At 33.0% G+C, this 17,749-nt stretch overlaps 1 protein-coding gene across 1 annotated transcript in view; it reads left to right on the top strand.

Moving 5' to 3' along the window:
- The first annotated feature begins 496 nt into the window (after window positions 1–496).
- LOC129220417 (aldehyde dehydrogenase, mitochondrial-like) overlaps window positions 497–17,749 on the top strand; it is a 32,420-nt gene continuing 15,167 nt past the window's right edge. The window contains exons 1-7 of the mRNA XM_054854836.1: window positions 497–730; window positions 5,419–5,523; window positions 5,819–5,959; window positions 10,304–10,383; window positions 13,264–13,375; window positions 13,757–13,999; window positions 15,984–16,086. Coding sequence (XP_054710811.1) covers window positions 617–730; window positions 5,419–5,523; window positions 5,819–5,959; window positions 10,304–10,383; window positions 13,264–13,375; window positions 13,757–13,999; window positions 15,984–16,086 — 898 coding nt within the window. The 5' untranslated portion in view covers window positions 497–616. The remainder of the gene's footprint in view (window positions 731–5,418; window positions 5,524–5,818; window positions 5,960–10,303; window positions 10,384–13,263; window positions 13,376–13,756; window positions 14,000–15,983; window positions 16,087–17,749) is intronic.

Genomic DNA, 17,749 nt, shown 5'->3' on the forward strand with positions numbered 1-17,749 from the left:
CCCGAAAAAATGTTCGGCCTGCCCCCCCCCCCCCCCACCCCGATATCTTAATTGGCTCTATCTCTACTTATATTGGAAAGAAGTTTTAAGTTTTGGTGCTCAAGAACCAAATAAGCTTCTCAAACTAAGTGTGATTTACAAAAAATTGTAATAAAATTGAATGAAAATAGAGCTAGGTCCCCTTCTGACTCCGCCCCCCCCCCCCCCCCCCCCGCGCGTTGCGGAGACGTGCGATACGTAATTTGATAGTGCGGTGCGTAGTAGATTAGATTTGAATAGCTTCAAACAATGACCCCTTGATTACCGTGTAAAAATTCAATCCATTCCAATTATCACCTTTCATTTTGATAAATTTAAATTACTGAATCATGTCCATTTGCAATGCTGCACCTTGCGGACCAAGACAGCGGAAAACCTTGGTTGGAGGAGTGTTGAAGAGGAGAAACTGTGCAAACCTACGTCTCTTATATTTTCTACGCGATTGCGCCGAATAAATTGAAATGAAACCAAAAGATAAGCGGTAGAAAAAACGTTCGATGTTCTGGAGTTAAACGTTTTGTCTTTCCTGTCGTTTGTATTCGTATTCTTTTGAGCCCGGAAATAATTTGTTCCTGAAATGTTAAGACATATATTCAAACGTGTGCCGAGAACAGAAGTCAGAATTTCAGCCTTTAATTTTTCTTCTGCTTCACCTGCACCACAAACTGAACCTGATATTCATTGCACAAAAGTTAGTGACAAGTTTGAATTACATGGAAAATCTTGTCTCTTTTTATCAGGGTTGGTCATTTTTCCAGAAAAATCGTATTTTGACAGGATGTTGGCAAAAACTGGAAAGTTGCCTAGATTTAAAAATTTATATAAAAGAACAACATAAATGTTGTATACGTAATTAAATTAAGGCATCTAAGACTTTAGACTATTAAGATCTAATTCGATTTCTCAGTTATCAATTTTAAATAGGTCGAACAAAACGTGAAAAGGGGGTGGAAAAAGGTATGTTCTTTGGAAATGAAAAAAAAAAAAAAAAGTGTTCTGATATTGTGAATTCAAATAAATTTGAATGAAATCAAAGTATTTTGTGCTTAATTTTCATTAATGAAGACGGTTTAATGTGAGTTTTACTTTTTTCTCATATTTATATTCCAAATGAATCATAGTTTTTCTCTTTGTCAACTAAAAAAAAACTTATTTTAGGACTTGTTTTTGATAGTTTAAACCAGAGTCAGTAAGTTATTTATTTATTTTTGCTCACTCCACTGTCTTATGCGCTGCATTCATAATGTTAATAAAAAGCATGTTCCTAAATCAGTTAAAATATCAACATTAAAATTACTGTTTCAATGATGCATTGAATATCTTGAATTTGAAAACTAAAAAAATAGATTAAGAGTTAAAATTACTAAAATTTAAACTAGCTACTTCCGGTTCCTACAAAATAAGCACATGTTTTTTGCCATTTCGGCAAATATTGACTAAAATGTTTCTATCGGGACGGTTTTTACCAATTGGCAAACAACTGCGTGCTGTCTCTAAGACTGCTTGGTAAAAAAATCTTGAAAAGTTCTTCTGAAGATGACTTTAATGAAACATTATGATTGAACTACAAATATTTTAGCAGTTTTTAAATTAATTTAAATCAATATATAACTCAAAATAGGTACACTTCCCTTCAAAGTTTGTTTGGGATACGATTAGCGATGTCTATGAGAGTGTAGGGACCACAAAATTAAGAAATTGTAGTTGTTGAATGTCACTAACTGAAATATTAAGTTTACAATAGTGGTAAATGAATTAAAATCACCACACTCAAAAATAATTTTGTTTCATGCATTTCATGAGCAACGAGTTTAGTAAAGTAGATAGGTAATTCAACCAAAGGGTATGTTAATCCTTTCCTGCTCGCTCCCATAAAAATGCCGTGCTGGGGTTTCGACCTCCATTTCTCGCTCCCGTGATATTGCCGTGCTGGGGTGTGCAATATTAATGCGACAAAACTATTAAAACTAATTCAACTATTTTGCCGGGAATACATTTTATTTCTCTCGGGGCTCGTACGCTCCTTCAAAACTCCTCCAATGCTCCTTCATTCAGGAAATTTTTTTGAAGGGCCCTTCAAACTCTTTCATTTTGGTTTGAACTCCTTCAAAACTTCTTTCTTAGTTCAAGACTATATAGCTATATAGTCTTCCTCTATGACAGTAACTTGAAATATTTCAATCAACAACTTATCTTCGCCACAAGGGTAGTTTTAATGTAGTAATTTCGTATATTTTTTTCCTCACGAAGATGTGATTTACAAATTGGTCATAGAAATTATAAATAAATGAAGGTGAAAATGTTATTAGACGCAGTTATTATAACAATATATTTTTAAAAATATGACATGTGACAAGAGGAGGGGTAAGATCGAGTGTGACACTTTGCGACGAAGGTGAAGGGGATGAAACATGTTGAAAAAAAAGTGTGACATCATTTAAGGACAGCCCATTAGTACTCCTTCAAAATCTCATTTCACTCCTTCAAAACTCCACCAAAACTCATTCATTTTATTTCTGAAATTAAGTACGAACCCTGTTCAAGACTACATAATTTTCCTTTATGACAGTAACTTAAAATACTTCGATCGTCAACTTAACATGACTTTAATGAAACATTATGATTGAACTACAAATATTTTAGCGTCATAAGCCCAAAGGTATAAGGACGATTTTGATGGAGTAATTTTTTATTTTTATTTTTTTCATAAAGATGTGATTTACAAACTGATCATAGAAGTCGTATAAGTTGAGGTGAAAATATTATTAGATGACTAAGACATTTTCATAAGTGAAATAAAACATGCTTAAATAGTGCTTGGCTATTTTTTCAAGTTTTATGATGATTGCTTTTCCCTCCACCACACTCTCAGCAGCAAAAGTCAGTTTGCCTAATTATTATTTAAAGATTTAAAAATACATAAGTAGATATACTATATTAAATGATTGTGTTAAGAAAAAACAATTGTTTAGCAAATTGGTTATGATAGTGTAAAAAAGGGTCATCCACATTCACAACTGATGTCATGCCTTGAGGGGGAGAGGGGTTCATGAAATTGTGACAAGGGGAAGAGGAAGGGTGACAAAAAGTGACATCACACAGCTATTATAACAATGTGTTTATAAAAAATTGACATGTGACAATAGTAGGAGTAGTAGTAAGGTGTGAAGTGTAACACTTTGAGGTAAAGGGGAAAGGAACCGAATATGTTAAAAAAAAGCAGCAGCATTTAAGGACGGCCTTCAAAATCTCATTTTACTCCTTCAAAACTCCTCCAAAACTCCTTCATTTTATTTCTGTAATTGAGTATGAACCCTGTCTCTCTTTATACACTAGATGGCAGCACCAGTCCATTTTAAATGTAATTGCAGGTTTTAAATGTAATTGCAGAGATGAAGAAAAGAAATTAGGTACTAACTTACCAGATCGTGACGTTGGCCTCTGTATGTCAAGCTTTGAAATTTACCTCACAAGAAAAATTTATTATCTTTACTTATTTTACACAAAATGTTAATAAAATTCTTTTTTAATGTATAAAAGACGTATTTCTTAAATTTTCGCTGCTTGCTTGGGCTTGCTTGTTGACTTTTCATAAAATTTTAAATTTTTTCAAAATTTTAATCTAAAAAATATTGAAAATGAAAAAATGAATGCACATGTTGTTCATACACTTATTTTTATATCATTTTCTTAAATAAAAAAAAATAGACCCTTTTATGACCGTTTTCTTGAAAATTGTCCGATCGTTAAGGGGTTAAGCTAATACCTTTCTGAAAAATACAAGAAAAAAATTTCAAATGAGACTGAACTTATAATACAGTCTGACCCCGGTTTAACGAATTTTGCGATTTAGCGAATTTTTCTTTTCCCCTGACGAAAATGAAGGCAAACACCCCCTATTTACCTAATAATAAACCCTGAATAACAAATTAGTTTAACAGCCGAAAATTTTTTCTTTTGTTAATTTAAGTCAGGAAATATATTGGATTGCTTTCCAAATGATCTATCCTTATTGTCCGAAGCAGGAAAAGACTTTTCTTGGAATCTGCAATTTTCGATGGGCGAGGGGGCAACCAATGAATAGCGATTCTGATGCCGAAAGTGATAATGAAACTCCCATTGAAACTTACTTTTTTAAAGACTACAAAATGGACTAGAAACTGCTAAACCGTATCTCATGCAGCAAGCTACAAATGACATTTTCTTCTCGCCATGAAGTCAAGAACTATTTCGAGTCAAGTATCAATGAAATTGTCAAACATCTCTCACTCGTTCAGTAAGTTACCGCCCTATAGCCAGGGCTAAAGCAGAAATACATGAAATACACCACCAGCTCAGTCAATTCCAGCCGAGGACTGCAGTTTCATGCTTATTAGCACTCATCAGCCCGGCATAGGAGTGACTGAGCTGGAGGGACTGATGAGTGCTAATAAGTACAAAACTGCAGTCCTCGGCTGGAAATGACTGAGCTGGCGGTGTATTTCATGTATTTCTGCCTTAGCCCTGGCTATAGGGCGGTAACTTATTGAATATACCTGCCTTACCTGCAATATTCAAGTTGAACCGAATCATTGTTTGGGTCACTCGTCTGGTCAGTGCTAATTCTACGTTAGCTACCAGTTTGTTTGGCACTCTTGGCTTCCTTAAGAGGTTTTCCACCTCCAGCTCAGTCACTCCTATGCCGGGCTGATACTATCTTATAAGCACAAAACTGCAGTCCTCAGCTGGAATTGACTGAGCTGGAGGTGTGTTTCATGCATCTCTCACTCAGTAGTTTACAATTTCACATAACTAGTGTGTAATAAGTCATGGAAAGCGCAATAAAAAGTGTACACTTTCTAATTATGAATATTTTTGCACAGTTGCTTATTAGAGGTTTTTAGATAAGGTAAGTGCAATTTTTTAAAAAAAAAATTTCCCACCTCGATATTACGAATAACCCCCATTTAACATATATAAAAGTTTCGTTCTCACTGAATTCGTTTAATCGTGGTCTGACTGTAACACCTTTCTGAAAAATTCAAGAAAAAAAATTCAAATGAGGCTGGACTTCTAATATTGTTGTGGGCTGGTTTAAGAATGATGTCATGCTTTGAGGGGGTGGAAGGGGAGAGTCACGAAAGGAGGGAAGGAGGGAGTTACAAAAAGTGACAAAATGCACATTTTTATGCGAATCTGTTTGTGAAAAACAGTGTGACATGTGACCAGGGGAGGAGGGTGAGATGTGATATTTTGTGACAAAGGGGGTCAAAAAGGTAAAACAAACATGACATCATTCGTAGACAGCCCCTTTGAGGATTTTTGAGTGACGTTTTTTTTAATATAACTGTTTGCAAAGCTATGCAGTATTTATTTATTCAGAGTAAATTTTTGTTTTAGATTTTGATTAATAATGAATGGCAGAAATCTGTAAGTGGGAAAACTTTCCCCACTGTAAATCCAGCCACAGGAAGTGTGATTGCTCATGTGGAGGAAGGAGGTGTGGTAAGTAGTTTTTTTTTTTTGCATTTACATTTTGTGAATTAAAAGAATTGATAGATGTACCTTTTTCCACAACGCAAAATTTGGTGCGCAAAAATTGCGCGAGGGGTCTTGGAATGCATCCCTCGTGTAAGTAGAGACTCGACTGTAAACTTTATTTTCCTCACAACGATATGAGTCTCTTTTGCGTCTAATGAAAAAGAGGAGCACTCTGTACAAAGCCTACATAGCCATAATCAAAGGGTTAATATTTTAGCTAGGTTTTATTTCTTTCTACATTTTGAAAATTCCTTTCCAGGAGGACGTGAACAAAGCTGTGCAAGCGGCCCGCCACGCTTTTCAGTTTGGATCGCCATGGAGACGTCTCGATGCTTCCGAAAGAGGAAGGCTGCTCAACCGATTGGCGGATTTGATCGAAAGGGACAGAAATTACTTAGCGGTATTTTCCCTCTTCTTTCTTACAAGGAACCAGGGTCAGGGGCGTAGCTAAGAGGGGGGGGTTTGGGGACAAACCCCCCCCCCCCCCCCCGAAACGTTAGTCTCAAAAAAAAAAAGAGAAAAAGAAGAGAGAAGAGAAAGAAAAAAAAAGAAAAGGAAAAAATTCCAAGCGATTATATATATATATATATATATATATATAAAAGTAAGTAACCCCCCCCCCCCCCCCGAAAGTCGGGTCTAGCTACGCCACTGACCAGGGTTTGAAAATATTACGCTATTTTGAAAAATATCAAAAATATCCGATATTTTGATGCACAGTAGATCCTTGTTTTACGTGGGGGTTACATTCCTCGGAAATGCCGCGTAAATCGAAACCGGGTAAATTGAGACCTAATATTAGTATTAAAATGATTTGTTTGGTTCTCTAGATAACAAAATACTTCATTGTAGTGATGACTAATAGAATGATAAGTTTAATGTGTACTTATATCGACTTTTATGCACAACATGCACAAAGAAAACATAAATTACTTTCATGTTCTGTTTGTAAAGAGGAGCTGGCTATGATAGTCTTTTGGCAGTCATTAAGAATTTTTCTCTGTAATTCTTTACGCAGCTTTAACGCATATGGGATCACTTATGTCATTTCCATGCTAGAATCTCCCTTCACTGATGACAAATCAGAAGGATCATTTCTATTGTCTAGGAATCGCTCAAAATGTTCAATGTGAACTTTGTTAACTGTGTGTTACCAACGTCAGTATCCTCGTTGGTTTTGGCCTCCTGTGTCACTCTTCTTCCAGTGAGCTCTGAACTGTGTGAGTTTAATAACTTTACTTCTGGAAAGAGCTCTGGAACCCATCGCATAAAATGTCTCCAGTGACCCAAGTTCGTTGATTAGCACACCAAAATGCAGTTGATTACGCGTAATCTGCAATCTTTAGGAGTTTGGATTTTGAAAGAGGGAAAAATGTTATATGTTTGCATTGCCACATCCGCATAAAACCGAAACTGATCCACGTAAAATAAATAAAGTTGTCAAATCTTAAACTGCGTATTGTCGAAACCGCATAAAACAAGGGTTCTACTGTATACAGTAGAACCTCGATTATCCGAGCTGATCGGGACCGCTAGTGCCTCGAATGTCGGAATTCTCGCTTAATAAGAGACATGGTATATAAAACTGTCAGGATCGCAAATGGAATAAAGTAAAGATACAATAGAATATTTTTTTAAAGATGGATAGATAAAAGGTAATGTTTTACATTTCAAAGAACTAAAATGGAAAATAACTTGTAGTAAGTTTTAAAAAGTCAATTGAATATTTTTTCAGCAATACCAAGTAAAATATTGAAAGATGCGTTAAAAAACGCACAAATTTCCAGAAAATGTTTTTATTCTCAAATTAAAAATACTTTATTTTATTAAATTTATATTATTTTTTGAAAAATAGACTTCATTATTGGCTCAGTTAACAGAAACCTCAGTTAATTGAAGCTCGGATAATCGAAGTTCCACTGTATATCGGATATTTTGATAGATATCCGATATTTTCCAATCAGCACAAACTAAAGTCTTCAAAATAGTAAATGCATCTTCAAATCCTTTTTTATTTTCTTAAATTATTATTACAATATGTAGACTTAAAATTAAGGTTTCTTTCATTATTTATATCTCATTTTACATTTTTATCAATTTTAATGGTGTTCATTTAGCATTAGCTGTTTTACTCATTTTTCTTCTGTTAACTACTTTTACAGTTACATGATTCAGAAATAAAATACATGCATTAAGTCGGTGCACTGTCAATAAGACAGTTTCTTTTTTTTATAACCAATGTTTAATCATTTAATTAGGCATTTTTAATATGAATGAAAACTTACATTACTAATAATTTTATGAATATAAACTTTAAAAAAATATTATATTACTTTGTTATATTAATGATGTATTAATACATCATAAAAATATAGTACATAACTTTTAGGTTACTTTTAATAATAAATGAACAATATTACTACGATTGATATAATTTTTACATTGAAAATACCATAAATGGAAAAATAAATGCCAAAAATATCAAAATATCATGATATTTTCAAAATAAATATAGGATTATATGTCACAATATATATCGACTGATATATGTCTGCAAACCCTGTAAGGTACTTTATCGATAAAAGTTTTTATTTCCTTAGATAGTTAATTAACCATTTTATAGACCAGTGGTGCCTTCCCTGCATATGTGGCTGATCCGTGTAGCCTGCCATAATGTTCAATGTTACGAAGCAAAAACTATGTCCTGGAGCCTACCAAAGCAACAGATCATCTGCATCAAAAACACTTAATGCAAATAGTTTTCTGATTTTGGTTTTCAAAAATATATGGAAAGTTCACATTAATAAAAGAAACATTAAGCATTGATAGCAACAGTTCTTGGTTTTTGTCATTTTCTTCTCTTTTCTGTGTTTTCCCGTATTATCTAGAAAGCATGTAAAGAAATTTAAAATTTATGCATATTCTGGCCTGCCAGATTCATCTTAATGTGAGGTGTGGCTCCACTGATATAGATCTTTTTTTTTTTTGAAACATTTGTTATTATCTCTGTTTTTTCTTCTTCTAAATCTATGTCTTATCTTGTTTGTTTTTTAAATCAACATTTTTTCTTTGCTAAAATAATATCAACATTTTGAAATACAGTAAACTTCTGATTATCCGTAGAATAGGGTGGCACGGTAACCGCGGATAATCCGAATAATAGGTAAACAACGATACTTTGTGCAAATAATAGCTAAAAAATGTTAATAACACTCACACATACGCTTAAATTATAACTAAAAACATTGATGATAGTGCATCTACATACACTAAATATAAAAAATATATGTAAAATCTAAAAGTGAACAATAACACAATCATAAGTTTAAAAGCAAAATTTGTGAAAAGATCCGCGGATGATCTGACCGCCGATAATCGGGAATTTACTGTATCTGAAAATCCTTTGAAATTATCTTGAAACAAATTTTTTTTTGTCAAGTTGATTGTTTTTGCTTCATTTTGATAGTTAACTACTAGTCTTCTAATTCTTTAGTCCTTCAGAAATTGCTGAAAATAAATACTGTTTTAACTGAAATTTAACTGCATTTGAATCAGTTAATACTGATGTTGTTGCTCTGTCAACACATAGGAATAAAACTGTGTAACATAGTTTTGAGGGAAAGGGTTTCAGAAGGCCTCAAAATATGTTGTTGCATTTTTAAGCGGCTAGCTTACTTCAGTGTATTTTGTTCTGTATAACATTTTCAATCGACATAAATAACTTCCAATCCACAATCCTGACTTAAGTGTGAAAATGCTTTGGCATGCTTAGCTCTTACAAGAGAGAAGAAGATCTGGATTTTCAACGCCAGCTGCAAAGAAATAAGTTTTTGTGTTATATTTATTGAAAGTTACTTGATTTTTGACAAATCGTTATTATTTTAACCTTTTGTAATCTTTACTAATAATAAAGCTGAAAGTCTGTGTCTGGATCCCTGTATGTCTGTTACGTGCGTAGCGCCTAGACCGTTCAGCTAATTTGCATGAAATTTGGCACAGAATTAGTTCGTAGCATAGAGTTGAGAACCTCGAAGCGATTTTTCAAAAATTCGATTTTGTTCTTTTTCTATTCCAATTTTAGGAACATTTTAGCGAGCAAAATTATCATAAGATGGACGAGTAAATGACCAAGTTTTCATAACGAGGAACCGTAACATGGGCGAGCAATTGAACATAACCAATAGGCGAGAAATTCATGTTCCATTATTTGCACATATACAGGCGAACCAAATGACCTTTTAATTTTTTACTACGGGCAAAGCCATTCCAGTGCCACTAGTTTTAAATACTTGTCTTGAATTTTTAATAAACACGTTTGGGTCTGTGTTTTTTACATTATAATTATTATTTTTTTCTCATTTGTCAAAAATCTAAAGCTGTTAAGGTAAAAAATCATTTACATTTTTTAAATACTAATAATTAAGTTATTATAGAGAAATGTAGAATAAATGCATTGATGAAAATAGTTTGATATAAATAGAAGTAGACAAAGATAGCTAAAACGAACTTTTATAGCGCCACAGGATTTAGCTGACAACTGCTTGACTTGTAAAAAGAAATGCTTTAAAAAAGGAATGGAATGAAAAGGTAAATGCCATAATATGAAAAGTAAATTTCATAAAATCCAAATGGTATAAATAGGCAAGCAAACTGGTTACTTGAGACAGCTAGTTATTTAAATATTAGGCTTTGGAGTTTTCTAATGGCATGTTGTATTGATATTTTCCTCCTCTTTATCTTTCAGAGCTTGGAAACATTAGATAATGGGAAACCGTTCTTAGATTCGTATCATGTTGATTTAGATCTGGTTTTGAAGGTCTTCAGGTAAATGGTTTTTATATTTCCTGTTATGCTCTTATGTTTTGATTAAGTATTTGAAGTAATAATTTTTGCTTGAGCTCTGTGTTTTTGAAATTCCGTGTCACACAAAGCACGAAATATGTGCTCAGATTTATGATTCCAAAATTTAGAAGTAATTTTAGAATACAATGACTAATACAATAGATATTGAGCGTGTAAACTATGTTTTTTTTTTTTTTTTTTTTCAAAAGAAGGATATAGTTTCATGTCTAAGATTAAGAGAAAGTGCAATTTTTAAAAACTTCAACATAAATGCATAGTTCTTGTTTGTGGCTCAAGATCATTTTTCCGTAGGAATATTCAGTTTTCTAGTTGAAGCAAGCTATTTGCTATGTTTCATGTTTAATAACATTTTTTTTTTCTCAGCATTGTCTTGTGCCAAAATAATATCAAAACTTTGCTACTGCAAATATTTTACTTAACTTAAGTTACTTTTTTTTACTTCAAAATTTATTAGTAGAAAACTAAAGGGTCTTAACACAAAAATTAGATTTTCTTTTGCTGATAAAAATTTTGTTGAACCAGAAGAAAACATTAATTTTTACGAGCAAGTAATTTTAAAATAAGAAAGTATGTAATCTTTATCTGAAGTGCACGCCACTTTTTACAATAGAGAATATTTAGTGGGTTTCATAAACCCTTGGGATAATATGTGTTCTCTAATTTGAGAAATACAAGGAGAAGTTCAAGTGTTTAGTATTCCTTGAGTGAAATGTGTTCTGGTATTCAGTCACAAATACTGTATTACCCTGCAATATCCCGCAGGGTAATACAGTATTTGTGAAATGTGCCTCAAAATTCGGGGGTCACTAGATTTTCAATAACACTTGCCTGGTCCTTTCCGGCATGCCAGAAAATTCAAGGTTTGGAAAAAAAATACAATGAATAATATATGTTCGATTTAAAAATGAATATAAGTTATATACATATCTTATTAGTATAAATAAAGTTTAATTTTGTAAAAATATTTACTAACAATGTCATTTGTTATTTTAACAAGAAAAATATTGTTTAATCTTTACTAATAATAAAGCTGAAAGTCTCTGTCCGGATATGTGTCTGGATGTGTGTGACGCGCATAGCGCCTAGACCGTTCGGCCGATTTTCATGAAATTTGGGACAAAGTTAGTTTGTAGCATGGGGGTGTGCACCTCAAAGCGATTTTTTGCAAATTCGAATCTGTTCTTTTCTTATTCCAAATTTTAAGAACTTTTTCCGGAGCAAAATTATCATAAGATGGATGAGTAAATGACCAAGTTATAACGTGGAACTGTAACAGGGGCAAGCCAATTGGCGAGAAATTCACCATATACATTTTTTGTAAATATACAGGCAAACCGAAAGGCCTTTTAATTTTCTACTACGGGCAAAGCTGTGCGGGTACCACTCGTAACTTTATAAAAAATAAATTAAAACTAAGTCAGCAAACATTTAAGCAGTAAGTTACCGTCCCTAAACCAGTGCTCAAGAATTTACCATAGCTATTCAATAAAGAAATATTAAGCTTACCTCTCTAAAAGGAAATCTAAAATATTTTATTAAAAGATATATGAACAAATTGCATTAAAGATGATTGCTTCTGAATTGATTTCTTTATTGTCATATAATTAAATCCATTAATAATGACCTACCATAAATAACAAGCACATATTACATGCAATACACATTTTTTCTTTTTTTTGAGGGAGATTATTTTTGGGATTTATTTATTTCTTACCTTACAGTGGTTTTCTTTCTGATTGGAACTGAATGGGGAAATTTACTTTTGTTTTATTGCAAAATAAACCTCAAATTATGCGGCATGCCGGAAAATTCGAATTTCCGGACATGCTGGTCAGGGAGCTTTTTTCCGGCATGCCAGATAATGTAGGGTAATACAGTAACTAGAAAAGGAATGTTGTTGTTGCCTTTGCTGTGGTATCATTCTAGTATTTTTAATTTTTTGTTGTTTCTATTTAATTTTAAGGAGTGAAATTTTGTCATGAATGTTTTGAGACCAGTAATCAAATAACTGTCACATTCTGCACTTTATAATCTGAACTAGTTCTTATATTTCATTATAACCTCCCATATATACTCGCCTATAAGTCGATATTGCAAAGATGTTGACCTCCTACTTTTATTTTAAAAATTAGGAAAAAATGGAAAACTGTCGTATAAGCGGAGCCTATATTTTTTGGGGGGAAATAGGCAAATTTTTGCCGAGAATTTTGAAAATAAAGGTTTAAAATAAAGGAATATATGAAATGAAATGAACATATTTTATTTATGCTTTCGTACCAAAAGGTTTCATTTCAGTGATTTGTAAGGGGTTTATTTTCACCATCGCAATATTCGTTAATTGCTGCTTTCATTTTGAATTAATATCCAAAACATTTTACGCTGTAGGCATATTACATTCATTTTCTTAATGAGTCTTAATTTCCACGTGATCAACTATTTGGTAATTTCGGTGGTAACCTGGCATTTTCTCATTTTTCTAGAAGTCTGTCGATTACTGTAATTATTTAGTCTTCATTTCACATCTGGACCATGTAAAATTGTATCAGAATGTTTGAGTATTTACTTCTTTAGCATTTGTTTAAAAGAATTAGACTAAAATTAGGGAAATGTTTGTGTTTTTGAGTGTTTTTTATTTTCAAGCATTGTTCAGGGAATTTTTTTCAGGGAACTCAGCGCTTCTTATAAGTCAACACAAACTTTTACTCACTTTTTTTGTACGAAATTTCTTGACTTATAAGCAATTCTATACATTTACCAATGTATTGTTTCTTCTTTTATTGCTGTATGGTTGCCTGAAATGTTTATATATTGTGTAAAATAAACGGTTTAACTTTTGTGCAGGTATTATGCTGGTTTCGCAGACAAAATTTCTGGTAAGACCTTGACTGTGGATGGCAACTATTTTTCATACACCAGGCACGAGCCAGTTGGAGTATGTGGTCAAATTATTCCAGTAAGTTTTTAACATTTCTTGCTTCCTGTCGGAACTCAAAACTTTTAAAGTAGAGTTGCAAAAATCCAACGTAACTGGGGCTCACCTTGGGTTACTGAAAATTCTGATTCTGAGGAAGATTCTTAGAAATTAAAATATTATTTGTTGACAATTAAAAAAATGCTTAGCATGTGAATTTATATTCAAATTTGGTTCAGTACATTTCTGACCATGTGGTGGTAGAAAATGTAACACGAGGGCCCATTCACTCCTATGGATAACACTATCTCCTTCATCTCTTTTCTTGGCTTTTTGTTTCATGGAGTTAATCGATTTGGCAAGTGAAGCATATATATATATTGGCAAACCCTGGTTTTAATATTGGTTTCGACTTCCTTTCAGTGGAATTTTCCGCTACTAATGCAAGCCTGGAAGCTGGCGCCTGCACTCGCTGCAGGCAACACAGTCGTCCTGAAGCCTGCGGAGCAGACCCCCCTGTCTGCCCTCTACGTGGGACAGCTGATTCGAGAAGCAGGATTCCCCCCGGGGGTGGTGAATATCGTACCCGGGTACGGTCCCAGTGCAGGGGGCTCCATCGCAAAGCACATGGATGTCGATAAGCTGGCATTCACCGGATCCACCGAAGTGAGCTCATTTGTTTGTGTCCTTTTAAAAGATTGTGGAAAGGTTAAATCGAGTTATTTTCTACTAGTCGTACCTTTCACGAACGATAGCATTCAAAACAATATCAAAATATAAAATTTCCATTCAGTTAAGTAAGCAAATCAAAATGCTTACTTTCTTTATGCTATACACTAGTACCCGCACGGCTTTGCTTGTAATTGAAAAATTAAAAGATCTTTTGGTTTGCCTGTATATTTACAAATAACGTTTGGTGAATTTTATCGCCGATCGGCTTGTACCCATGTTACGGTTCCACGTTATGATGATTTCGTATCTCGCCAATTGTCTTGTGCCAATGTTACGGTTCCACGTTATGATAATTTCGTAATTTACTCATCCATCTTATGATATTTTTGTTCTTAAAATTGGAATAGAAAAAAAACCAAATCGAATTTTCGAAAAATCGCTGCGAGGTGCCCACCCCCATGCTACAAACTAATTCCAAATTTCATGAAAATCGGCCAAATGATCTAGGCGCTATGTGCCTCACAGAGATCCTGAAAGACAGAGAGACTTTCAGCTTTGTTATTAGTAAAACTAGTGTTGGTTCTTTTCTAGGTCAATAGGCGAGTTAATTCTAGCAGAAAACTTAGACTCATAATAAATCGGAGGCCTGGTAAAAAGGACTGGACAAAACTTCTATTAACTAAACTATATTACTATTTTACATTTAAGTACAATTAAGAATATTAGAAAATTCTGACAAGAACATAATCTAGGAGATTTCACTGCACAGCTCGCGGTTCGAAGCAAAACTTGAATCTGATAAAAGTTTGGATGGAAAAGTTCAGAATGAGCAGTAACTTCAAAATGTGTACACGGCTCAAAGGAAAGGGATGGCTTTATTTGGTCAAGGCTCATATAGATGGAAAAGAATTTCCAAAATTTGAAACAAAAAGCCATTTTAAATCGACTATTATGGATTAATATGAGCTTTAAAAGAGACTGAAGTAAGATGATTTAGTTTAAAGGAAATTTTTTCATTTGGGGGTTTATTGGAGGAAAATCATTTCTTTGAATTCAGTAAATCTATTCTGAAAAGTGTTTGACATATTTTTTTAATTAATTAATTATTAGTTCCTTATATATTTAAAGTTTTTTTTTTTAATTTTCCAAAATAGTTTATTTTGATAAGTTTGTAAGTAATGATAGCTTGATATAAAATCATTTGTTTCAGGCTGAAAAAGCCTCCAGCAAAACTCACGTATCCTTTTAGAGCTGTTTAAAAACAGTAGTATGGAAAAAACTTGATAATACACACAATATTCTACTCATGTGTTGGTGTTTTGTTTTTTGTACTTAATTCTTATAACTTCATACTTGTATGTAGTAAAATGAAAAAAATGTTTACAAGATTATTTCATAACATTTAGTTATTTATTTATTTTTTAACTTCATATAACTAATCTTACAATGTAACCAGAAAATAAATTCAAATATTTTTTATCTATAAAACATAAAGAAATAAATCAAAATTTTTTTATTAGCAGAAAAATTTTTAAACCAACATTTGCAAAAAAAAAGTTTCTTAAAAGCTAATATATTTATAATGAAAATTCTCACTTGTACTTTAAAATATCCTTATTTTTGCGTACTATGTAGGAACCTAAATGCTGCATGAGAGCAAAACCTTTTATTTGACCATAATTCCTGGCTTTATTACTCGCAATTTTCAACTTGAAAAAAGTTTAGCATTTTTTCTGTTACTTAAAAAAAAAAAAATCAGGAAAAAGTTTTTTTGAAGAAAAATATAAACTTTAGGCCTCTTGCGGGACACTTAAATATTTTTTGATTTGAATGAAATTTTTTGTGTAGTATGTGGGTTGGTAGGGGCAACTTTTTATCAACATGACAAATTGAATTTTGAAAAGTTTTTTTTGATACACCCTATTGTACATGTGCATTTAATGCTCTTTCTTTTACTTTTTGAAAAATCTTCGGAAAGGTCGGGAAGATAGTGATGAAAGAAGCGGCAGAATCAAATTTAAAGCGTATTACGCTGGAACTTGGTGGAAAGAGTCCAAACATTATCTTTCAGGATGCTGATAGTAAGTAGACTGTCTTGTAAAAGATTAATTTACAATTGAATTCATTTTAAAAACTTTTGCATCTACAGTCTTGGACAAAAATGTTAGTACAGCAACAATAAAGTGACCAAAAGGATGTAGATTAAGAAAGAAAGTTGTTTAATGTACTTATTATATGTGTGATTGAGGCAATGATTGCCAGCCAACAAAATAAATAGTAAAATGTCATACCGTATATACTCGACTTATACGCGAGTGCGTATAAGTCGAGAAATTTAATACAAAAAATGAGGTTAAAAGTTAGAAGACAGCTTATACGCGGGGCAGAACTTCCGAAAATTTTTCACGATCAATTCTTGGGGAAAAAAACACCCGAAAACGGGAACATTTTCCCAATTTTAGTCCAACCCTATTAAGCAGATGCTATAGAAGTAAATACTTACACATTCTGCTATTATTTTACATGATCTGATTGTGAAATCAAGACTCAATAATTACTGTAAACGGGCGACTACAGGAATCGTGCGGGGATCGCCGTGTTGGCGAATTTTCCCGATAATCACGAATGAATGCTCTTTTTTTTTTAAATGTATAATATGGCTACAGTGCAATTTTTTATTGATATTTATTCAAAATAAAAGGAATAAGTAACAAAAATCGTAACAGAAAAACCAAACCCTTTACAAAAATTGCGATCACAAAGGTTGTTGGGAATTTCAAATAATATTATCAATAATTCACGTTTATTTTGATATATTTGGCTTTAATTAAATCCCTATTTTCTTTTGTCTTGCAAAGTCACAAATGCTAATTTCTATGTATGTAAGGTATTTCCCGATCTTAGACACGTGAGTGCCTTACGTCATGAAATGACGAAGTTACTTTTCCATTTGATTGGCCGCCGTCCTAACGTCGGGAAATGCGCATTTCACATTCATGTCTTGAAATACATGCAAATGACTCTGGCTGACTATATATGTTGCTTCTGTAGCTCAGTTGCTCTCTCTCTTTTAAGGCGCCGTATTTTAGTTTCATAGTCGGCCAAGTCAGCTGTTTGCCGTCATGCTCTCGATTAGGCATTTTATAATTGTAAACTTTATCTGCAAACCTTAACTTCAAATTACTGAAACCTCGATTGCATAAATGACTCTTCATTTGTCATAATGCAAATTTACAAATAATGGTTTTGCGTGTTTTACTAAATTATCTATGCTTCGAGAGAACTTATTTTGCAATTTCATAATTCAGATGTAAATAGCTTGCCAAGGATATCATTGTATTTATCACCATGGAGGAAATAAAAAGAAATAATTTCAACAACAGGTATTATTTTCTGCAAAGAACTCCAATGACACTCTGCAACACAAAAGGGCACTAATTAAATTAGTCATCGGTGCGATAACTTCATTGATAAAACCTCATCGCACAATAAAAGTGAACCCTTTCAGTGAAAAAGAATGATAATCAGGCATTATTTAGCATAAAAATGTTCATTGCATTTTATTTTCCTCTTTTTTACAACGTTTATATTCAAAATTAGCGGCAAAGCATTCCCGATTTTTTCTGAAAGTAAGGCCTCAACTTACACGCGGGTTTCCGATTTTTTCACAATTTCCCTCCTAATACCAGAGGGGTCGACTTATATGCAAGATCAAATAATACGCAAGTATACACGGTAATATAT

This window comes from Uloborus diversus, chromosome 4 (assembly GCF_026930045.1).
Source record: "Uloborus diversus isolate 005 chromosome 4, Udiv.v.3.1, whole genome shotgun sequence".
Classification (NCBI taxonomy): domain Eukaryota; kingdom Metazoa; phylum Arthropoda; class Arachnida; order Araneae; family Uloboridae; genus Uloborus; species Uloborus diversus.